Source organism: Arachis hypogaea, chromosome 8 (genome assembly GCF_003086295.3).
Source record: "Arachis hypogaea cultivar Tifrunner chromosome 8, arahy.Tifrunner.gnm2.J5K5, whole genome shotgun sequence".
NCBI classification, from domain to species: Eukaryota; Viridiplantae; Streptophyta; class Magnoliopsida; order Fabales; family Fabaceae; genus Arachis; species Arachis hypogaea.
In genome coordinates, this window is record NC_092043.1 from 41,659,079 (window position 1) to 41,685,344 (window position 26,266).

Genomic DNA, 26,266 nt, shown 5'->3' on the forward strand with positions numbered 1-26,266 from the left:
AAAATAGTTGTAGAGAAGACTTTGTCCCAAAAGGACAAAGAGAAAGTGGTCATTGTACTACTTAAACACATGAAACATTTGAGATCTGAGTGAGTAAATAAATACTAGTATGCCTAGAAAAAACACCTATAAACGGCACATAGTATGTATATCCATTTTGAGGGGTAACAGATGTAAGACCCCAAACATCAAAAACTACCAAAGCAAGAGGATAATCATAGTCATTAGATGATGCAGAATATGGTAAACGATGGGATTTGGCCATGCAACAAAATTGGCAAACAGAACTTGTATTGTTCTCTTTATTAACTAGAAAATTACACTTTCCAATGATCGATTTTACAATTGGCAAGGAAGGATTACCAAATCATTTATGATACACATCTAAAGAAACACAAGTGGCAACTAAAATTATAGGAGAATAGACAAAGATTCATGCTTTGGAATGTAAATTCATTTAAAACGATATAAGCCTCTGTCAGCCTTGTCTCAGAGAAGAATCGCAATAGTAGTCTGCAAACTAAAATAACAGTAAGAGGCAGGCAACATGGCCTAATTTACCACAAATATGACATTGTGGTTGATTTCCTGAGTAGGATGATTTTTCACCATGCATGTTCCTTCCACCACTTCCTCTTCTACCAAAAGGTGCACCTCTGCTGAAGCCAGCATACAACATTATTTCCTCTTCCAGGATTACCAAGCAATTATAAGTCTTGATTTCGAGGCTAATTAGATGTTGCATTGAAGAAATGAACCTGGATCATGGACTGTCAGGTTTCTTGAAGTGAACAATAATCTCTTCTTGAATCCTTAGAAGAGCTTATAAATCAAGTATAATGTAAGGAATGTCTTTGGCAGTGATATTCTTCACTCAAACTATCTAGAATGATATTTGTATACTAATGCATGAGCATCTTAAAAAATTTTTATTGGTATTTTTTATAGAAAAGTTATTACCTTTGCTTGGTAATTATATGATTTTTAAGGCTATTCTATAAGTGCTTTGATTTTCTTAGTTTTATGATTCTTGTAGGAAAATGTTAGGAAAAGAAAAATAAAAGCACAAGGAAGAACCATGACTTGAAGATGAGTGCAAAGAGAATTCGACAATTCGTGGATGCTGTCAAACCTGACCTCTTCACACTCCAACGAGCATAACTTAAGCTACAGAGATCCAAATGATACGATTTCAATGTAATTACAAAGCCAACTTTTAGAATTTTCCAACAAAATATAATAGTTCCTGCTTTCTCTCTGGACTCACGGTGCTAAACACGAAACAGCGTCACACTCACCATTCCATGTGGAGTCCCAGCGCTAAACGCCAAGAAACCGGTGTTAAATGCCACTCGCGGCAAGGAGCCATGAATTTCCTCAAAACTAGTGCCAAACGCCACCCAAGTGGCACTAAATGCTAGCAATATGGCCTAGATCCCAATTTCACGCTATTATAAAAGAAGCAGCCCCGTTTCTTATAAAAAAACCACTCTCCCTTCCGTTCTCTCATGCGTTAGTTTAGGTTTTACATATTAGATTAGGATTTCAATTTTTCGCACTATGAGGATTTTAATTTTCTGTACTATAGGCAACTAAACCTCCATTGTTAAAGTTAGGAGTTCTGTTTACTTTGATGGATTAATAATTATATGTTCTTCTATTCTTAATTAATGTATTGATTATTGTTTAAGAATTGGTTTCATTTTTTATCCTACGGATTAGTGAGTATTGGAAAATAACTCTAATCTAACTTGAATTCTATTGAATCTTGGAAAAGCTATACCATTAGAATTACAGCTTGAAACCACTTTCTCGCAAATTCTTAATTATATGAATTTAATGTGGTACGTGACATATAACTGCATCATTCTTGGGTTTTTAGGGTTTATGTGGCTTATAAATTAGAATTTAAACTTAACTCTCTAATATAATTGATTGATCAAGAAATTGACAGTTGGTTGGATTAGAGGAGATTGAATTGCCTAGGAATAGAAATTCAATCACCTAGCATTTGCCATGAATTATTTCTTTGCATAATCAAGGCTAGTTGACTTTAAATGTTAATCCAGAAATTTAAATATCTTTAACACCTTAACTATTTTTATCATATTATTTTCTTAACCAATTTTAGTTTGCTTTTATTTATTTCCCTGTTTTCATTTTATTTACTATTGAAACCTTAAATTTTGAATGCCTGACTAGAATAATCAATTGACCACTGCTTGCTTAATCCGTTAATCCTCGTAAGATTAACGCTCACTCACCTGAGTTTATTACTTGGTACGACCCGATGCACTTGCAGGTAAGTTATGGTTTGAAAATCTGCACCAAGATTTTAGCACCATTGCTGGGGATTAATTGTGATTAACAACTACCAGTTGATTGAATACCTATATTAGACACTTTTTTATTTTTATTTTTTCTGTTTTCTCTTCAAAAAAAATATTCCTTTCCATTCTCTCTCTTTTCTTTCCTTTTTACCACATCGTGTGTTTAATCCTGTTTGGTATTTTGTGCTAAGAAATATAATGGAGAGAGGCCACATGAGTTACTATTCCTACTTAAGGAATAAATCATATTATTGTGGATAGAAGAACTATCTGGATTTTAGTTGGAAAAGTCAATCACAAGGACACTTCAGCATTTTGTGTCCCATCCATCAAAAGCCATCATCTCTTTATTCATATCAGGAATCATCCTCCAATTTTTCATATCAAGAGCAATCATCTCCTTATTTTTGCCAAGGACCATAATCTCTATTCATATTAAGAACTACTACCTCTCTATTCATATCAAGGACCATCATCTTTTTATTCATATCAAGAACCATCATCTCCCGATTCATATCAAGAACCATCCGCTCTTGAGCTTGCAATGAAAGAATTAAGGAATACTGCTCAAAGTTATATACATGATATAAAAATGAATGTAAAAAATATAGAGAAACATGTGGAGTTGATTACAAAGTACCTAACAAAGAAATAAGCAAATTCCTTCTCAAGAGATGCATTGTAAGAACCTACGGAAGAAATAGAGGAAATCAACCAAAGGAGTTCATACTCCAGTAAATTAGAGAATTCTCCACCCTCACACATGAAAGAAGAGGAAGATGCAAAAATAAAGGAGGAAGATGCACAAACAAAGGAGGAAGCCGTGCACACTTTATGAGCATCTTAAGCACTTTTCGTTCGTATTTCTTGTAGAAAAGTTATGACTTTTGCTTGGTAATTATATGATTTTCAAGACTATTTTATTAGTACTTTGATTTTCTTGGTTTTATGATTTTTGAAGGGAAATGTTCGGAAAAGAGAAGCAAATTCACAAGGAGGAACCAAGAATTGAAGACAAGTGCAAAGAGAATTCGTGGATGCTGTCAATCCTGACCTCTTCACACTCTAACGAGTATAACTTAAGTTATAGAGGTCCAAATGATATGGTTCTAGTGGCATTAGAAATCTAACTTCTAGATCTTTCCAATGATATGTAATAGTTTACGCTTTCTCTCTGGATTCGCAGCGCTAAACACCTTAAAAGTGGCCCTAAATGCCAAACTGCGTCCCACTCACCATTCCATGCGGGAGTCTCGGCGCCAAACGCCAAGAAACTGGCGCTAAACACCACTCGCAGCAAGCAGTCACAAATTTCATCAAAACTGGCACCAAATGCCACCCAAGTGGTGCTAAACTCTAGCAATATGGCCCAGAGCCCAATTTTACGCTATTATAAAAGAAGCAATGCTGTTTCTGATGAAAAAAACATTCTCCCTTCTGTTCTCTCATTCATTAGTTTTAGATTTTACACATTAGATTAGAATTTCAATTTTTTGCACTATGAGAATTTCAATTTTCTATACTATGGGTAACTAAACCTACATTGTTAAGGTTATGAGCTCTATTTATGTAAGACCCAGAATTTTTAGAAAATCTTATTATGAGTTAATTTCGATTTATTTATGCATTAAGTACCTAAATCTCAGAAATTATTTTATTAAAGATAATTAAAGAAAATTTTGATTAATTGAGTTTAAAATAATTCAAGGTTTTATTTGATTTTATAATTATCGAATTATTTTTTTATATTTAAATTTTAAAGTTTAATATTTGTAAAATAATAAGAATTTTGTATGATTTAGTTTAAATAATTGAGATTTCGAAATTTAATACTTTAATTTTTATGAGCAAAGAAAATTAATTATATTACCTCTAGTTTTAAATTAAAATTACTTGGTTAAAAGTCAATTAACAGATTGCCAATTAAATAGTACTTTTATAGATATTATTATTGAATTAAGATTGATTTTAATTACTCTATTACCTCTAATTTTATTAAAATTGCCTAAACTACCAAAAAATTCCCAAATTGAACCTACAAACCCTAACCTAACTCACCTATCGCCTTACCCCTTCCTTGCATACACGCAACATAGCTTCAGAAAAACATAAAGAAACCAAAGGAAGAAAGAAAAAGGGAAGAGAGATTGAGATCTGCAAAGAAGGAAAAATCGGAAAGAGAGTGATCTGAGGGGAGAGAAACTGTGTCTAGCGCCGCCGCCACCACTCCCAGCTGACGTGCTTCTCGTCGCCCCCGTCGAAGGGAAGATGGAGGGAAAGTGCCGCCATGAATCAAAGTTGAGCTGAGAAGCTAAGAGAGACAGTGCAAGAGGGAGCTCGTCGCCGCCAGCTTCGTCAGATCTCCGGCGCCAAACTTGTCCCTGCCGCTACAAGCCGTAGCTGTCGCAGTGGAGACCAATGCCGTTTCAGCCACGCTAGCTGTCATCCTTGAGCGTCAGAGAAAGAATTAGAGCTTGAGGAGAAGAAGAATGCGATGGAGGTGAAGAACGTTGTTCCGCCATGCACCATCGCCATTCTGGACTGCGCCGCCGTGGCTATGACCGCGGGAAACCGTCCCTAGAGCCTTGCCTTCTTAGTAAGCGTTTTTATTTTTGGAACCTTTAAAAATCAGTATTTCAATATAGGTTGTTAGAGATTCTGCGCTATTGGTACCTTAGGGATTCGGTTTATATTCGCGAATGCTCAATATTAAATAAAATAGTATGGAATTAAAAGAAAAGAAGTAGGTAACACATGAGCTTTTAGTACGATCATGGGGTGCTAAAATTAAGGGTGTTACAGTTTATTTTGATTGATTAATAATTATATATTTGTCTACTCTTGATTAATGCATTGATGATTATTGTTTAAGAATTGGTTTCGTTCTTCATCCTACGAATTAGTGAGTATTGGAATTGAGGAATGAAAATCGAACATCCAAAGTCATTAGGTAATATAATCATCCGTCTAAAATGAAAATCGAACATCCAAAGCCAATCGAACATCCGTGCCGACTAACGTAATGCCTGGTCAGACCATACCCAAATTCAAAAAAGATCTAAACCAACATAGTAACAAAATAGGAAATCAGCAACAAATAGGGGTTTTTATCTTCCATAGCAGTCCAAGAAATCAAACCTAAAGCTTGTTGAAGATTGGAGGTGTAGCGACGGAGACCGGAAGCTCCTCCACGACGGCCGACGTCAGACGGTGGCGTGAGGGAGGGGACGCGGGGTGAGGGTAGCAGCGCGCGAGCACCGTAAGGGAGCAAACCTGAAGCTTGCGGGCTGTTCAACGTTGCCATCGGTGCGTTCAACTGCGACACCGTGTGCAGAAGCTTGGTGGCGTTGCGACGGTGAGCGAGAGCTCTTCCGTGACGAGCGGTGGTCGATGGTGGCATGAGGGATGGACGAGGGCAGCAGCGCCCGAGCACCGTGAGGGGACGCACATGAAGCTTGCGGTTGGAGCGTGTGGATAGTGCGGTTTCCGGAGTGTGGCTGCGACTCAGGGGTCAAAAAGGGGTAGGAATAGGATGGTTAAAATTAGAATTGTAAAAATTAGGATTTAGAGGATAATTTAATTTGGAATAAAGTGTGTTTTTATTTTATTGGACTAATTTTAAAACCCATATTTATATTATTTACAAAAGTTATTATCTACCTAATAAAACTGTTTTTTATTTGTATTTGATAATTACTATTAAAATAAATATATAATATTAAATATAATAAATATATAAGTATATATATTCTTATAAATATTAAATTAAATAAAATAATTTTAAATTATGTCTCCATAACATGCTATCAACAAGGATAAGATCAGAAAAAATCAAATTAATTAAGCATGCATGGGAATTCAACCTCCCTTCATGTCCGCCGTTGTCGGGAGCAGGATGGCCACATATATGCAGGCACTTCAATCATAAATTCTTTTAAAGCTAACAAGTTCTGAAGATATTAAATATGTGGTTTCATGCATGATTGAATATCATTATGACTTAGTTATTAAAAGTATTATTCTCCGCATACAAGTTATTTTTATAAATTTATACATATTATTTATATTCACACATGTATATTTTTTTTTGTTATTATTGCACATTTTTTTATCTTCTTCTTCTTCTTCGTTATTATCGTAATCAATACAACTTTTTTCTCATTTTTTTTTTATTGGAATTTTTTTTCCTTCCTTTTTCTCCTTCTCCTCCATCATCAGTTATCTCGTTGTTGAAGATAATGAATAATTTAAGTTCAGATTGTCAATTGAACCAGAACAAAATTGATTATTGTTTTTAATTATTGTTTTTGTTTGTGAAAATTCTTGTTCATCGTTGATGGTTTGAATTGAATGTAATGTAAAAGTTCTGCATTAAAGGAACATTTTTTTGTATTTACAGCAAATTTGGATGTAACGCGAATATATTTAAGTGTATTATTTAAGAATTTTCGGTATATGTGTGCTAATAAGTTCTGCATAATTCAAAACTCTTCTTCTCCCTCCTCCTCATCTTCTGGTGCTTCTTCTTCTTCTTTTTCATCATCATCATCATCATCATCATCATTATCTTTTTTTTCTTATTCATCTTTTTTTTTCTTGTTTTCTATTCTCAAGTTTCTTCTTATTTTAATCTTTGAACAAGAATAAAAAAAATCAAACAAAGAAGTAGAAGAAACACATAATGATACAAAATTACTTGAAAGATGATGAACTTACATTCATTAAACTAAAAGAAAGAAACAAATAAGGAAAAAAAGAAGAAAAAAATGTAGCATTAGAGAAAATATTTTTCTGTATTTGCAACAAATTTGGGTATTACACAAACGTATTTGAGTGTATTCTTTAAGAATTTTCGATGTATGTGTGCTAATAAGTTTTGCATAATTCATCTTCCTCGTCCTCCTCCTCATCTTATGCTGCTTCTTCCACTACGGCAGAGGCACAGAATACCAGCATTTTTTTATGATTAGCAGCGATTTTAAACCGCCGCAAAATCAAATGCCGACGGCTCTTCCTTCCGCCACGGTTATGGGCGCGGGGATTATATTTGGCGCCGGTTTTCAGTAACCGCTAGTATAACCACCGCCAAATCAATATTTCGTGGCAATTGTCCATAAAACTGTCGCCAAACGTTCATGATAAATATAAATAAATAAGAACTAACGAAAACTGAAGCAAGAGAGAACAACTTCTTGGTTCCAAGCCAATTGGAAACATGTTATGCTTCCATAGGGCTGGGTAACACTGAACCTTCATCATTTTCATTTTGGAAACTATCACCTTGGATAGAAATATAATTTTCCAACCTAACATCATCTTGAATAGAATTTCCTATTTCTGGCGGTTTCTCCTTAAAGTGCCCTAATTCCTAATCCTTATGAACTCCCTCCAGATTTTTTTATACTATAGGGTGTGGGTTTAGATTCCAGATGTCTTTAGAAAAGGACGGAATGTCATTTTGATTGTTGTCGTTGAAGTCTTTACAAGTCTATAGAATTGATCTTAATGATCTTGAAAACCAGCATCTTTCTTTGTGTGCAGCTGCAGTCCTTTTGTCTTACTTCGTGCTTCCTATGTGATTTTAATTGGTAATATTCTTTTTTGTCATCTTGTTCTTCCTCCCCGTAATAGTCTTGCCGTCATTGTTATTGTTGGTCCCCATTCTCTGATTTAAAACTTTCTTTCCATTTGTGGCATGCTAATAGTTATTTTTTAAAATTCATCCCTTCCTTTGTTGATTACCTATTTGATTACGATTATCATAATTTTCCTAATTTTCCTCACTTGGATCCATATCTCCCAAGACTTCAAATCTAGAAGAGTGATTAACTCCTTTATGATAATTATGAGCATCTCCTAATTTTTGTCTATTCCTTCTTTATAGTTTTTTTACCACTATCCATGGTCCAAAGCAGCTTTCCTTATTTGTGACCTCAGATTCTTTTTCAATTATTACATTTTTCAAATTATCTGAATCAGCTCCAGAAGCTTGATTTCTGGTATCTTTCTCCTGATTTTTTGTCTCAATCTTTTCTTTTTCTTTTGGGCCCTCCTTGTCGTCTTGCTGTTGTCCACCTTGTACGGCGGCGCTATCATTATTTTGCTCCTGGTTACTATCAATTAGTGGCACAAAGGCATTACTTCTATCTTTTTCTACCATCTTTTCTGGGCAAACATCCATCTTGTGACCATATCTCCCACAAGAAAAGCAAATTTGGTGAAGTCCCTCGTACTCCAATCTAAAGTCTTTCCTGAGCGCAATCAATGATAGAACCAGCTTCTTTCGCAGGTCAATTTCCATGTAGATACGGACAAATTTTTTCCTTGAGTGGATTGAAGTTAATTCATCAACCCTTAGCATAGTCCCTAAGGTAGCGTTTGTTTGCAGAGACTGGAACTGAGACTGGGGGACAAGAACTCAGTATTATGTTTGTTGAGGTAGAGACTGGTACTTAACTTTGTGTCTCTGTCTCAGAAATTTCAGTATTTCAGTACTTTCAAAAAGTAGGGACACTAGAGACTGAGATTTTTAAAGACAGAGACAGAAACTTGAATAATTATTTTATACCTAAAATACCCCTATTATAATTAACTAACTCCAACATCTACCCTTTCTTAAAATCAAATTAGGGCTTCAGTTTGAAGCAGCCCCTCATTCCATCTTCTTATTCATGCTTGAAGTCCTTCCATGTCTGCGTCGCTAGTCAGCCCAGCTCCGTTGTAGCCGCCGTGGTAACCACTGCAAGGTAACTGAGCCGCACTTTTCAAGTTCCTCTTCATAGGCCATGATTTCTCAAGTCTTCGTTTTCTCCTTCACAGGATTAAGTCCGACGAACCCAGTTGAGAGAGCGTTGTTGAGTTCATCAGAAAACGTTCATCAGAAAGCGTTGTTGTCATCATAGTTTGTGTAACCTAGGTTAGTTCTGGGCAAATTTTATTACTGGTTTGGGTCGTTTTTAATATTTAGCGAGTTATGCTCTGTGGATTTCGTTCGTTCGTTGGTTATGCTTTGTGTAACCTAGGTTAGTTATGCTCTGTGGATTTCATTAGTTTGTGTAATCTGGGTTCTTCTCTGTTCATTTCGGTTTGGTTGTTTTCGTGTGTGATGTGCTTCCTATGAATTGGTTTTGGTCATGCTTGTTTATTTTGTTTTTCTTTCTTATGCATCTTCTGAATCTGAAATCTGGGCTGCTTTGTTTGCCTAATTTATGTCTATTTGATGCGAGAATGTGAAATTTTTTTGGTGGAATTTGTTAGGTTAGTTGTATTTTAAAGAGTAGTGGCACTCCAGCTTTTGATAGGCTTTGATTTGCAAAATAATAACTTAAAATTGAGAAGTAAACTTCAGTAGAAACAGGTTACTACAGTAAACTTCTATTTGCCTCCAGGCTAGGAGTACTTTCAAGTGTAAACTATATGAAAATTGTAAAATTTGCATTGATTTGAGCAGCCTATGTGAGTATTCTTTGAACATGTGCTTAAGCTTCTAAACCCTAATTAAAATATAATTTTAACTTTGGCTGTTTCAACAAAAATGCCAGATGCAGGATCCAATTTGTGCATAAAAATATTCTAACATAAAGTACTTTTTGTATGATAACTCTAGGTTTTTTATACACATTGCCTTGATAAGATTTCAGAACACATGCTTAAAGTCCAATTGGTCCCTGACATTTATTTATTTATTTATATACTAAGTGGATTTGTTTTATATTTGAAAAGAATCACAATTGAATATGATGAATACCCATAACCCACCAGATAGATTTAAAAGCTTTTGAATTTATTCTCAAATCACATCAGTATTGTATTTTATTTTTTTATTAGCACATTCCTCTATTGACCCTGTACAAGGAAGTGTTTATGATTGAAAAGATAAACCTGTCGTATGATTATTTATGAGAGCATTATTGTATAGGAGAACCGTTGTGATTGCAATCATGTGAATCCATGTTGGTATGCGTACAATATACCAATGGCTATGTAATTATAAGCAGCGATTTTATATACAACTGTGACTTCCAAAAAATTCTGTTCACATTTTTGTCAAGGGCCATGAATGTTTATAGCTTAGCATGATGGATTTTGTGAGAGTGATCTATTCTGTTCACATTTTAAATGTAGTATTTGTGTGTATGCGTATTGTAATGTGTTATATGGGTGAAGGTAAAAATTGGAGTGGTTGCAGTGAAAATGGAAGTACTTCTTGTGTTTGTCACACTAAAATTGATTTGGGGTTTCTTTTTCTTCTGCTGCAGCACTTTACAAATGTAATTTGCACTGTATGTTGACATAATTCATTCTATTAATTTAATGTGCACTTCTTCTGGATTTGTATAAGTCATTCTATATCTAACTTAAAGTTTTGGCCCTTTTTCCTCTTTTTTTTCATTTTTACGTTATTCTAAGTTTGATGACAGGGTTTGTATTTCAAAATATAAGACAGTTCTTATGTTAACTAATTACTTTGGCATAAAATGAAAGTAATGATGGAAGCTTAAATTAGGCATTGACACAAAATTCTTGTTAACCTTAGTTTTCATAAAATTTCCAAAGTCCAAAGTCCATATTCCCTGTAAAGATATATTTGTTTCTTATTTTTTAATTTAATAAAAATATATGGTACGTAAAAGCATTTCTTTCGATGTTATAACATTATTAAAAAATATTTTTTAATGAAAATTTTTTAGTAGTGTTACATTTCTTTGAATGTTTATTTTTTTTATGTAATGATTTTGCTAGGAAGAAATGGAGCGGTTGGATATTATTAAGCGATGCGTGTCTTTTTATGAAGAGATGAGATCCAACCATGAAGAGTTGATGTTGTTCTTTGTGCTTACGCTGTTTGTTTACTTTAGGGATAGGACTAGTGGCCAACTATCGTTAGGCGGAAGAATGAATAGTAGAATTAGACGTGAGGCTTTAGAGCGTGTTGTTGGTGAGGGTGATAGGAATTGTATCTGGGAGTTGAGAATGAACACAAATGCCTTTGCTAATTTGTGTGAGTTGCTCCAAGTTCAAGGAGGACTTACAGAGGATGGTCATGTAAGCTTGCCGGAACAGGTTGCGACCTTCTTAATTATCTTAGCGCATCACAAGAAAAAACGTAGTCTACAGGTTAGATTTTGTAGGTCCGGCGAGACAGTTAGTAAGTATTTTAATAAAGTTCTGAAGGCTGTAATGCGGATTCAAAGCATGTTGTTTGCCAAGGCTACACCAGTTGATGAGGATTGTGTGACCCCACATGGAGAAGGTTTAAGGTAGAGCTTATTCGATGTTGTGTATGATTCATGTTTATCTGAAGGATTCTATATCTGAATATCATAGCTTTCTATGGATGATAGGGTTGCTTGGAAGCATTAGATGGCACTTATATAGAGGTGATAGTCCCCGAGTATGAGAAGGCAAGATACCGAACAAGAAAGGGTAAAATCTGCACCAATGTCTTAGGAGTGTGTAACCGGGAGATGGGTTTTGTCTGTGTACTCAGTGGATGGGAGGGTTCAGCATCTGATTCACGAGTACTTCGAGATGCAATAACTCGTCGTAATAGTCTAAAGATACCCCACGGTAATTATGCCATCTTTGGAGTTAAGCCTATACAATTAGCTTGAGTTCACGATAGCCGACGTCTTACCTTGTTTGCATTACTTGTCTATAGGTAATTACTATTTAGTTGATGCTGGTTACACAAATGGTCCCGGTTTTCTTGCACCGTATAGAGGGACTCGATATCATGTAAGAGAGTGGGCCCAGGGAGCACGTGCACCGCGCAACTGATAGCTGATGCCATTGTTGGCGTGAACGAGAGGATGGCCGATCAGATTCAGCAATCATCGGCTGACCAAAGAAAGAATGCGCAACTGATAGCTGATGCCATTGTCGGTGTGAACGAGAGGTGGAAGGTTGGCGAGAAGCTCACACAGCTTGGATTCGGTGATGACGAGGTGGTGAGGGCGATTTTGAAGTTTGCTGAGAGTCCTAATGTGTATGCACACTTCTGGGGCTTGTCAGATTCACAGATGATTGGCCTTGTGCGTTCCATTATATAAAGTTAGCTACTGGTTAAATTTATTAAGTTTGGCTTAGGGTATTAAGTTTGGTTTAGGGTGTTAACTTTTTCACCGTAGGGTTTTAGGATTTTAGGACATGGTTATGTTTAAGATGGTATAACTTTGGTAATGCCTTTCTTTTGTTCTGTTTTGGATAGATACTTCGGTATTGAATTATTTAACAATTCTGTGTTTCCATTATAAACCTTTTCCTCAAAATGGACATATGTTGTGCACATGATCTTATTTGAATGACTTATGCAAAGATTCAACATATCCAGATTATCCATAATTAAACAAAAGTTACCAACTATTTTTGGGTTATGTATGTCACAGTGCTACTTACTTTAAACTTCTTCCAGTTAGCTTTGATTTCATTTTCTTCTCTTTTTTCTCATTGCACTATTGGACCCATTTTGTCTTCATTCTTCTTGTGTTCTAACTTAGCTTCATATCTATTTCTTTTAATGTAACATAATGTGTATAATATGATTCTTCTTATACGGTATTGAATAACAAAAAGGAAATATAATGTGAGAGCAGTAGTCAAGTAAAAAGGACACATTCACAAATAGAAGAATAGATGTTGAACCTGTCCTCATTTTATAATTATCAATAAAAATTACAGAAACATGTTCTCAAGCTAGTTATTACAATTTCTCATTTGCCTATTTGAGTTCAAAGGTCATACTACAACTTACACAACAATACAATGATCAAGACAACACAAACTACAGAAACAAGAAGTTGAAGGAATGCTAAAAATTTCAGATACACAACATCAGTATGAAGTTTTTCCACTCGTTCGCTCGTCTTAAAATTAGAGTTCAGCTGAGAAGATCGATCATCCCCAACGTCAGAATGTTGGATACTTGGACCTGCCCATCTAAACCATCCACATCGCCTTATAGGACACGCGTAATACTTTCTACCCGGGTTGGCCACGCTATTCGAAACTTGTAACGGTGCTCTTAAACCACACTCACAAAAACGGTATCCCGTTATGTTGCCGCTGCCGTACGTACCACTTGTAGATCTTCTACTTGTGGAAGCCATTGTTAACCAGGCTATACCTTTAACAGTAATTCAAAATTATTAATTTAGTACATACTACACATAAAAGAGATACTAACAGGAATTTATACCCTCTACCAGAATGAGAGAGAGAATCTTCCTCCCAATAAAACCCCATTATCGATAAAACAGGCCAATTATCTTAGTATCTCCCCTCTTGTCAAATTGTCATTCTTCAAAAGTTCCAAGTGATCCTTCTCCTTCCTTTGTGTTACTTTTATCAAAAAAGTTAAGGGTGTTACAGACTTACACTAACAAAATGCTTTTGATTCTAATCAAATTTCACATTTTTTTTGTTTTCAGTTACAAAGTTCTAATCATCCAAGGTGCCAAAAATATCTGAGGATTCATATATGAAACAACCAAAGATGATTCAACAGAAACCAATTCAGAAATGGCAACAACAGAACTAACAACATATAAAATACGAAATCAAAAAATGGATGCTACCTAAAAACTGAAAAATGGATGGAAAATATAACAAAAGAAAATAAACAAATACAAAATCAACCTCAGGTAAAGAAGAAGAGGAGGAGGAAGAAGAAGAAGAAGCCATGAATGCGAATATGCAATTCCTTGCTCTTCAAAAAGTGGATTGTATTGTACAACAACAAAAATCAACAAATATTTACATAGCAAAATTACAAACTACTCTGTTTTGGTAGGAATCAAAACAATGTACCTGTTCTTCTCTCTTTTTTTTAAACAAAAAAAAAGTTTTAAGAAACAAACAATGTTGGATTTCAATCAGTTTGATGCAGGACTCATGCGGACAACACCAAACATATATGGTCATTTTGTTAGTTGTGTTTGTTTCTTGTGATTGCAACATACAATGAATCTTTTTAGTGAACTAAAGACTAAAACAAATGTACAAAAAGTTAGGCGCTTTACATCTTCTTACCAGATTTTGGATATCAGTAATTTCTTCCCGTAACTCATCAACTTCTACCTGCATTTCACAGAACAATTAATAATATTTGCAAAATGAACTTATGCAAAAACCAAAAGGATTCTCATTTGAATAGGAAATGAAAAAATTCTACTACAAAATCATCTACATGAATGAACCATCCTAGTTGTGCCCACATTTAATTATAGCATTCTCAAGTATCAACCTAGTAACAACTTAGTTGTTTAGCAGGAATAAAAAACAGTAGTTCCATATAATTCAGCTCCAATGTTTCCTTTAGAGCTAATCTACAGTCTAATTCCAACAAATTAACAACTATGCAACTAATTAAAGCCTCAATTGAGCAGATCCCTACAGAATCTTCGTCTAATTACTAAGCTGAAAACGAATTCACAATTATAAATAATTCCCAGGGTTAGGGTTTACAGCGTACAAGAAAGAGGGAAGGAGCACCTTTGAAAGTTTGAAAGTTTAAGAAACATAACAACTCCGTTGATAGAGAAACAGCGGATATCAGATGCACAGCTCCGATACGGTGGCGACGCACACACATCGACGTGGATACAGCAGCAGCGTCACAAACCGAGGGTGACAAATGGGGCCACGAAGATGAACCAAGAACTAGAGAGGCGCCTTCGTGGTTCCGACCCTTCGACGTACTATCGGCGGTGGGTCGGGCTCCAGGGTTCGTTGACGGAAGAGGAGAGGAGAAAGGGTAGAGGAGAGGAGAAAGGGGGTTAGGGTTTGAAGCTGATGAAAATGAAATTGTTTTTGGGTGAAATTAAGGGCATTTTAGTAATTTTTAATATGTAGTCTTTATTTTTTATTTCAAACCAAACACAATACTGAGACATAACTCAGTCTTGTACACTTTCACACCAAACACAATACTAATACTTAATTCTGTCTCTGTCTCTTGGTCTCTGTCTCTCAGTCTCTGTCTCGCAAACAAACGCTACCTAAGGTACCTCCTACCTTCCATAGGAAATTCTTATTGTACAATTTAGCGGGTAAATTTGGAATTCTCACCCAAACTGCGACATTTTGGACTTTTATTTCTTGAGGGATGAAGAGAGGCCTCTATCTCTATATTAGTAGATAATGATCAGCAATCACCCACGGACTCTCAAACAGAGCATGATTGTACTCATTCTGATTTGCAAAACGTACCAGGAAGAAACCTTCTTCCAAGTCCATAACTCATACACTCTCTTTTTTAGCCCATCTTCTAATAATCCAGTGTTCCATCACCTGTAGACTAATTCTCTTGTCCAATGGTTTTAACATGAGCGGTGCAGTTTGGTTCAGTTTTTTAAAGAAAAGTCATCTGATCCAATCGTTTAATTAAATTGTGGTTTGATTTGGTTCGATTTTTTGTTGAGACCATCCAAATCAAACCAAACCAAAATCGGTTTGGTTTGGTACAGTTTGTTCAGTTTTTTCAATTAATTCAAACAAAAATCTAATATACTATTTCACAAAGTCATAACAATGAAATCATAGAACACAAATACACAATAACTAACAAAAGTCTTGATCTAATAAAATTTAACAACAAAAGAAATTACAATATGAACAATTAAAGTAATCAAAAGTTCAATAGTCTAATACAACAAAAAATAAAAATAAATTTTCAGCAAAGATAACCATGTTTTAGTATTCTCTCCAGTAAAACAGCGAAATTCTTTTAAGCAAACCAACCTAAAATTAAAAGATAATTATATAATAATAACAATAATACGTTGAAAAATAAAGTCATTGAAAAACACAATTGTAAATGCGTTGGAAATACAGAATTGTAATATACAATTATTAGAAAAAGAATCATTAGAAAAACACAGAATTGTAAATACGAAATAATCATAAAAATGTAAAATGATAGTCATCCTTGTCTAACAAAATTAAGCCATAATACGAGAGCCATAGAAATCATAATATGCAAAATTTAAGCTGATAAACAAATTGACTAAATCATAGCAATAAGAATAAAGGTGTTAGAAAGCAACATAATTTGTTCTAATCACTACTTCTATACGCTGTGTATGAATCAGGTAATTTAAAATTCTGTCTTCCAAAAAATATTATAAAAAATATAAATAATGCAGCAACATAGTTGACCATATGCTGATTATGTTTTACAGCTAAATTATTATTTTTGTTAGTTCTTATGTGAACCGATTCGGTTCAATTAGAATTTTTATTATCAGAATTGAAAACTGAATCGAACAAAAAAAATAATAACATGATTTTTTTGGTTTTTTTTTTAGTTTTCAATTTGTACGGTATTCAATTTTTTTATTTAATTGATCGATTTTATTTGGTATGGATCGATTTTAAATACCCTAGTCCATATATACCATCAGCCACTAAATAGTCTCTATATGAGACTTTTAGGGGTTGATTATGAATCTCACCAATATGATTTATAGTCTTTCTCATATTCTCATTCTCTTCTTTATCCATGTCTACATCTTCAGGACCATGATTTTCTTCTTCCAGATCTTCGTTTATCCTTTCATTGCTATTCATCTTGATCTTTTTAGTGCTTTTAGCCACCAGATTCTCTTAGCTTCTTTCGGTGACTGTTTCTCGTATCGATGAGAGAGAGATAAGATCTCATGACGTTTTTCCTTACATTTTCCATTAATTATTATTGTATTCATCATTGCAATCTAGATGGGACCTATTGTAGTCCCGATACGATAATTGGGGTTAAATTATATTTTAATCACCATAGTACGTTTACTTTTATTGGAGCTGTGTCATGCCATGACTCATGTGATGCTGTCTACCATTTGAATTTAGAAAAAATTGCATGAACAGTCAATTTTATTAAATTTTAGTTAGCATATAGTTAATAAAATAAAAATAAATAATTTTATATTGTTAAATAAAATTTTATATTATTAAAAATATTATTAATAATTATTTAATAATTATAAATCATAAAAATTATTAGTTTCCTATCACTCCTCTTAAATTTATATTCTGCAGGCGTTGTTTATATTATTTTCGGTTTAATTTTGCTGAATCATCTATCACGGTTCGGAGGTGAAGCTACGTGGAAGATATGTAACCACAAAAGTTTAGAAAATTAAAGTTCGTTAATACCAAGCTGCTATTAACAGGAATATATATATATATATATATATATATATATATATATATATATATATATATATATATATATATATATATATATATTTTATTTACAGAAAACTTTAATAAAAATTATTTAACATAATTATGTATTTATTTTTATTTTATAATATTTAACTCATTTAATTAAAAATATAAAACTATATATATAATTATATTAATAAATAATATGTATAAAAAATTATTAGAATATATATAATATATATATATATATAGAAAATAAAAAAATAATAAAAAATTTAAGACTACATTTATATAGAATAGTTATAGTTATATAAAAAATTAAAAACAATGAAGGAATTAAGACTACACTTATATAGAGTAGTTATGGTAAACAATGTGATTACACTTTACAAGTGATGCAATAGTGCTGAAAAGCGTAATCTATTCTGATAAAAATAAAAGCTGAAAAGCGTAGTTTTTGGTCCTAGACAGCATCACTTGAAAAGCGCACTTTATTTCCAAACGTTAAAAGCGTAGTTCTTGGTGTAGAAAAGTGTAGTCTTTGAGAATAGGCAACGGTCGAATAGAAATCACCCGAAAAAACGTAGTCGTAGCCCAAAAAATATAGTCGTAGTCTAGGATATCATTTTTTATTTTTAACTACACTCAGTGGCGGAGCTTAGTTCAGACAAAGGGGAGCCATGGCCCCCCCAAACTTTTATTAAAAAAATTAGTAATAATTTTTTAAAAAATAAAAAATAGTTCAGTTGGTTCAAATATTTTATTGACTTAAAATACCAAAGTTCAATTTTCATCTCTTGCTTTTATTGCACAATAATTTTTAGTTTTAAACATTCATCAAAACATATTGGATTTGGACTGAATTGAGTGTATTAGCATTTCGCAGCTCTCTATTCAATAAGCAACACTCCTTCTATTTTTGAGTTCAAATATAAAAAATTAAGTATTTTTTATTTATGTAATTTAATATTCTTTTATATTTTACTGTTTATTTAATTTAATTTTTTATATGATAAAAAATATTAGAATATTCAATAAGTATTGATATTATTGTATTTGTATAAATTGATAAAAAAAATCAATAAATATTATAAATTTTAACATTTGTCCTTCTAATTTTTTTTATATATTTTACCGGATATATATTCAAATTTTTATATAAAGTAGTCATAAAAAATCAAAGAGTTAGTTGATGATGCATTTTTTAGAGGAAGGCTAATATTCAAGAAGGAAATATATAACTTTTACAATATCAACACATGTAGATAGTTCTTCTACTTTAATGAATCACGAAGAAAGTAAGATACAACCTTCAAAAGTTTAAAGAGCTACATCTGATGAGTTTGACCATAATTCTTTGAAACGATACCCTGAAAAACGGCTTTAAATTTGGCAATATCACCCAAATCAGAGAGATGAGGTTAGACGAGTTTATCTTAAATGGAGTCCATATCAAAAGCATCTTGACAATTATCTTCTATTTGACCCCCAAAATTTCGTTTCAAACTCCGCCACTGACTACACTTTTCAAGTGTATTTGAATGGGTGTTTTTCTTATAGTGATGATAGTAGAATAGAACAAAAATTGAATCACGTTTCCAATATAGTTCTGTATTTGGAAACAAGAAATGTCAATCTCATTGATATTTGGAATCAGATATTCATTATATAATATAAAAAATCAGATATTTGGAGAGTTGTTTTAGAACTAATCCGAAAAGAAAAAAAATTTCTTGAGCACCAGTAGTATTTTCTTCTTCTCCTCTATCTTCTCCAACTCTCTTCTTTTTAACATATTTTTCCCTCACCCTTTAACATTTTTTCGTTGGTGTTCACTCTACTTATTTACTCTATCCTACAATTTAGACGGACAAGTGTTACCATACCAAACGAAAAGTGAGCTTTTCGCCTTTAATTGCGAAAATATTTTTCGTCCCAACGATTTATTCCGTCCACCACACCAATGAGATTCAAACAGAATGAGTCAATAATAACAACATACTTTTCAATATGTATAAATTTAATTTGTACAGCCAATATCTATGTTTAAAAATTTTGGACAGTCGTGTAATCACAAGGTAAATATTAGAAAAGGACTAAATCCTAATTTAAACAATGCGCAGTGGATACAAAACAAAATTATAATCCACTTTATATTTGATGCATGCCACTTATGCATGATATATGTGTATCGTTGAAGCATATATATAATATTACCAATAATGCATGTCACAGAATCATGTACACGTAACAGTATATAGCAAATATAATATAATACATGCATGATCAACGAGGATAGATATTAATTGAAATTGATAGAGTACGTAGTTAATTCACTTATTGCTTAAATAAATATTAAAAATTTAATTTTTATTTTATATATAATAACTCACTGATCAATAATAAATTTTTGAATGAAATTTAAATTCCTCATATATTAGTCCAGCGATAGAACTACGTTGGAAGAAAGAGGAGCAATAACTCTTTTTACATTAATAATTTATAAAAAAGTATGAGAAGCCAATATATATAATGTATAATGTGTATAATAAAAAAGATTATGTGGTGGTGGTTATTTTTAAAATTAGGATAAATGTGAATAAATTTTATTTTTATCTTATATTAAGCTAATTAAATAATTTATTATACATATTATAGAAATATTTTATTAATTTTTTAACGAGACTCATAATTTATATGTATAAATTTTTAATTTTTTAATTCAATCTTATTTTAGTTTTGATTTTTTTTAATTATATTTTTTATATTAACTCCTCCTAAAAAAATTTTGAGCTCTGCCCTTGCATTAATCTCTTCATCGTTGGACTGAAGAGAAATTATGTGAAAAATCAAAATCACCAATAAAGAGAGAGAGAGAACAATCTAGAATTAGTAAGCAATCAATGCAATAGATCGGAAAAAAAAACACAATAATTGATTCACGCTCATCTCCTTTATAACCACTCTTATCCTTCTTCACATGGTCATCTTAAGTGTTGTCTGAACACAAATTATTAAGATAAATAGGAAAACATTTTTTTATTTAATCTTTCTAGACAATTCTTTGCGTAACTTAAGCGGAAAGCGCAAACTAAATTATCATTTACTGCACAAAATATACATAATAAACCTAGGTAGGTAGTGTTGTGAATGATTAGATATTTAAGAATTCAATTTATTGAAAAAAGTAACGACGAGAGGTTGTTTGATTGATGAATATTTAAAGTTATTTGTAGAGGATGTTTGCTCCTCTCTATGCAAAACTAATTGTATTTAGTGGTCCACTTACTTAATTAAATGTAATTAAATATATATTATTATTCTCATGGTTTGATGGTTGGTATTGAATATCTCAATTCTCAAGTGGTGATCGGTAGTGGTAGACAGAAACTGGAGTAGTAAGTAACTTTTGATATCGAATACTTATTTTTAAATGGAAAACTTTTGTATATTGGGCATATATATAATAAAAAAGTGTCACTTATTAAAACCATTCTGTTTATAATTAATCTAACACATATATAAATGATGAAATAATTATAATTATTTTGTCATTGTCTTAAACGATTGACTATATTATCGATCGCAAGATACGGAGGAAAATATTTCAAATTAAAGTAAAGCTTTTAAGAAGCCACTAAATGTAGAAGCCAATTATCATAGAATTAATAATCAACTTGAGTTGATCGAGTGTTTAACTCACTTATCCATTTAAACAAGTGTTGTGGTTCGAATTCTGCCTTATATATGCAACAATTTATTGGCTAGCAACAATCTTTTAAAAAAACTCAGATTCGTGACGAATTAGTCAAAAAAAACTATCAAAATTAATTAATTAATTAAATGAAGAAGCCAATTAATATGTAACAACTGAATTAAACGAAGATAGAGCAGGTATCCATGTTTCAAAAACCAACTGGCTGGTCAAACCGGTTCAACCGAGAATAGATGTCCAATATGGTTCGACTTTAAAAAAAGTGTTCCCTTTCAAAAATTGCGATCAAATAAAAAAATTACTTAGGCTATATTTGTTTTTGAAAATATAATAAGATAAGATATTAAAAATAAAATATAAATAATAAAAATATAAATTTTTATATTTTTTATTTTGTTGGATGATAATTTAAAATAAATTATGAAAATTTAATTTATTTTTATTTTTTCATCTAACAAATTTTGAAAAAAATATAATAATAAAAAATATTATTATAAAAAATTAACAAAAATAATAAAAAAATAAAAAATAAATTGTGTTTTTTATTAGTGTCTCTTTGTCACCTTCTTATCAGGATAGACACAAAATAATGTTTATATTCATGTCTCATGTGTCGAACGCAATTTTGTTCATTTGTGTCTTTGTTTTAGTATCCCGTCCCTACATGTAAACAAACACAGTCCTAAAAATTTCTGATGTACGAACACTGACACGGATATAGGACATGATACGATATGAGATATACAAATATGCGAATTTAAAATTCTTATAAGACACTAGGACACGACATATACATAAAATATAAAATATTTTTTTAGATAAATTGTAATGATATTTTGATATTTTATTGATATTAAAATATAATATAATTTGTTAATTATTTTTAATATCTTTTTTAAATATATAAAATATTTAAAATATTTTTTATTTTAATAATTAATAATATATATTATTTCTAAACTCATTTCAATTATACATATTAAGAATAAAGTTAGACACGCTGACATGTGATGATATTTAGATGTGTTTAAATATGTTCTGAATTTTTTAATCTTTTATTAAGATATAGTTAAATAAAGAAAATACGCATGTATCAGACGAGTGTCAATAAATATTATATTTGACACATAAATACGATAAATCAAAAAAGTATCTGTATTTCATAATAAAAACTATCGAATAAAATTGAACCGATGATTCTTGAAATTTGAAAATAAAAATAGAAAAAACTAAAGAAATAAAAAAAAAGTAAAAAATGCACAAACATAGAGTGAAAGAAAAGGAGAAGAGAGGCCAATGAGTAATAGCTAAAATGACATAGTCTTCCTATACTCAATTAAAAGGTTGCGAATTTGACTCTTATATCTTTGGTGTATAAAAAAAAAAGAAGAAGAAGAAGAAAAGAAGAGAGGATCTAGTTGTAGAGAGATAAAGAAAAGAGAGAGAAAGTGTTACTACTTAATAGGTTAGAGAGAAGGACACATATTTGTTGGTTTTGTGATAGATTGATTTTTTTTCGGATCCAACACCAATATACTTAGAATCTATTTAAGAAGTTTTAAAAGTTAATTTTTTGGTTTTTAATTTATAAAAAGTTATTTTAATGTTATTTGGTATGGTTTTTTAAAATATTTTTTTATTTTTTAAAAATTTATTTAAGATTTTTTTTAAAAAATAAAAAGATTTAATTTTTTTTAAAAGTTATTTTGTCACTTATATTTATTAAAATAATTTTAAAGCAAATATTTATATAATAAAAATTCAAATACAAAATAATTTATTTATACAAGCTGTTTTAATATAAATTTTTTGTTTTAAACATTTTTTTTAAATTAATTTAATTAAATTATTTATCCAAATTAATTTTTAATGTAATTTTATATAAATATTATTGTAATAAGTGTATTAATAGCAACGAACATTGGTAGTAATAACAAATTTGAAATTAGGTATGATGGTAAGTATGTTATAGTAAAATAAAATAAAACAATCATGATTATATTCAACTCTTGTTGAAGTTAAAGAAAATGTTTTTTTTATATATATATAGATTATCTAATATAAAACAAGAGTCGTATTTTAGAAAAGAAATTGTGCATTAAATTTTTCCAATATCACTTTTACATAATAGATTTTTCAATAATCGCCTTTGTTGGCACGAGGGGTAGTTATATTTTTATTTAACAATGTTAATATTTTAGCACAACATAAATAGATATATTTTTACATTATTTTTTAAATTCTAGATAATTTATTTTTTTAATAATACTATTTTAGTTTAAATATGGACTAATTATATCTTTTTAAAAATTATTAGAAATTAGTTTATCTTTTATTTTATTAGATTCTATTTTATTTAGTATTTTAACATACATATGAAGTTATATTCATAATTTATCAATTTTTAATTAGAAATTAATTTATCAAATACAAATAATCTTACGGATTTATGGACTATGATGATATATTTGTGTTTTTGTGTGGTTATCCATAATTTTAATTTTATTTATATTTTTATTATAATTTCAATTGTATCTTATGATTAAACGTAACCAATTCAACTACTAAATATTTGAACCTAAAATAGTTCAATTTAAATCTCAAAATTTTGATACAAGGTTTTGAAAATCAAATTAATCATCAAACTACTTTAATAATTGATTCATTTGGTTTAGTGATTCAACCAGTATAACCAAAATAATTAAATTATAAAATATATAAAATTATATATGAGCACACAAAAATATAAATATATACTAATAATATAAATTTTAAAAATATACAAATTAAAATTATATTATCAATAAAGTCTCATAAACTCACATAAGTACAACATAAGAGTCAAATATAAAAAAGGGTCAAATATTAAATATCAAAATCAAACTTTATATATGTATAAAATTCATAATATTATATATTACATATTATAAAATATAAAAATTAAGCACACAAAAATATCATATTTATCAACATAATTGTATTTTAATTTCTAAGTTTTTATTTAAAAAATTATATATCATATCTAATCTTTAATTTTTAATATATATTTAATTTAAATTAGAAGTATTATATAAGCATCTTAAAAATAGTTATAATTATGATAAAAATAAATATTAACAAAAGAAAATAAAAGGACTATTTTTTAGTTATGTTACGTGTATTCTAAAATACACATTAAAAATAAATTAAATCACACATATATTTATACATAAATATATTAATGATTGATTTTAATGACTAATTTTAATATATAAATAATATTTTTAATTTTTTTATTTTTTATTTTTTGTCAGAAGACAAAAGATCTTATAAATCAGGATTAAAAAAAAGAAATGAGCATAATTTGTTGGGCTTGGACTTTAAATTTAGTCAAAGTTTCAAATATAACACTAAATGTTTAAAGACTCGTTTAGATAGATTTATAATTTTTTTTAATTTATAAAAAGATATAATATTAATAGTTGGTATAACTTTTAAAATTAAATTATAATTTTTTAAAAAATTATTTTTGTATTTATATTATGAAAAATTTTAAAAAATAATTTTTTTATAATAATTTTTTTAAATAATTAAATATAAAATAATTTATTTTAATATAAATATTCATTATTTAAATTTACCTCAATCTTAGGGTACATTATCATCTATGGGATTTATGGGAATTTATATTTGCCAGTAAATAAGATATTTTCATCGGCGGCAGCTTTTTTCTCTCTCTCTCTCATAGCAGCACCACTTCAACTCTCTCCTTGTTTCAGTTTTCTGACTTTTCTTCTCTTGACACAGTGTTCATATGAATCTCATATCTGAGTTTTATTATTATAAATTTAAAAAAAATAAATATGTCTTTAATCTTTTGATGCGTAAATATTTTAAATATTCAAAAATTTAAAAATATATTTAAATTTATAATTTTTTTAAGATTTGAATTTATTAATTTTTTATGTTTATTTAAATTCTTTATCTTTTTAAAATTTAGATTTGTCAGACTTAACAAAAAAATCTAATCTGATTGATACAGATGCATACGTAAGAGAGTTTTTAAAATTGGATAAATTAAACTTAGGAATCGATATGTCCAGATTTTGAAGAGATCAGTGACTTAAATATATTTTTAAATTTTTAGAAATTTAAATATTCGCAGATCAAAAAATCAGAGATCGATTTATCTTTTTTACTAAACTTTTTTTTTGCTTAGGAAACCCAAAACAACACGTTTTTTATATTTTAAAAATAGTCCAGTTTTTTATTTGGTTCGATCTAAAGATGTTAAAATTTAAATCGATCCAAATTAAAATATTCATCCAATCCAATTTAAATTAAAAATCCATTAAAATCGTATTAATTCGAATTTGATTAGATTTTATTTTTCGCAAACTGTTGGATCGAATCGAATTTCAAATATATTTTTTATAACCGATTCAATATAATCTAAACTGCACAATGTGTTATAATATTATTATTTAATTATTATTATATTTATAATTATACTTATAACATGTTCAATTTGTTATATATTTTTATATTATTATTATTTAATAAATATTTTATGTTCAAAATATTTTTATTTATTTATTTTAGCTAACTTATAATTTTATTTCTATTGTTATGTTATTGTTGGCTTTTTAAGATATTATTGAGACTTATTATATTATTGTTGATTATTTAAAATTTGATGTTAAGACCTGTTATATGTATTTAATTTTTGTAATTTACAAAATTGCAAATCCAATCTAATCCAAATCGCTTTAAATTAGATTGGATCGGGACGGAATTTTTTTTAATTTGTCCAATTTAAACCGTATACCACAAATAAACAGATAAATTTTTAACTTAAAACCAATCTAAACCACAACGCAAATACCCTGATCCAATCTACCAATTTCCGGTGAATTTTTCTATTCTTGTCCGGTTTTTAAAAATCGGTTTTTTTAATTTTTAATAAATCAATCTGTAATGTCTATTGGTTTACAATTTGACTGGTTCGACCACGAATTCGAACCGAATTTCAGAACCTTAGTTCCATATAGGTATAACTAGGTTTCTAGCTTTCTATATA

General features: G+C 30.3%; 1 protein-coding gene across 1 annotated transcript; it reads left to right on the forward strand.

The window, feature by feature from the left end:
• Positions 1–11,078: 11,078 nt before the first annotated feature.
• On the forward strand, positions 11,079–12,110 carry LOC112705378 (uncharacterized). The gene is made up of 3 exons (XM_025756212.1): positions 11,079–11,564; positions 11,675–11,900; positions 11,992–12,110. The coding sequence occupies exons 1-3, from the start codon at positions 11,079–11,081 to the stop codon at positions 12,108–12,110; spliced, it is 831 nt and encodes a 276-aa protein (XP_025611997.1).
• Positions 12,111–26,266: the final 14,156 nt, after the last annotated feature.

Bases quoted from the DNA above. Each gene is read 5' to 3' on its own strand.
- LOC112705378 (XM_025756212.1), top strand. From the start codon at position 11,079: ATGGAGCGGTTGGATATTATTAAGCGATGCGTGTCTTTTTATGAAGAG. The intron at 11,565-11,674 runs GTGACCCCACAT...TATGGATGATAG, and splicing joins CACCAGTTGATGAGGATTGT to GGTTGCTTGGAAGCATTAGA. The intron at 11,901-11,991 runs GTAATTATGCCA...ACTTGTCTATAG, and splicing joins TAGTCTAAAGATACCCCACG to GTAATTACTATTTAGTTGAT.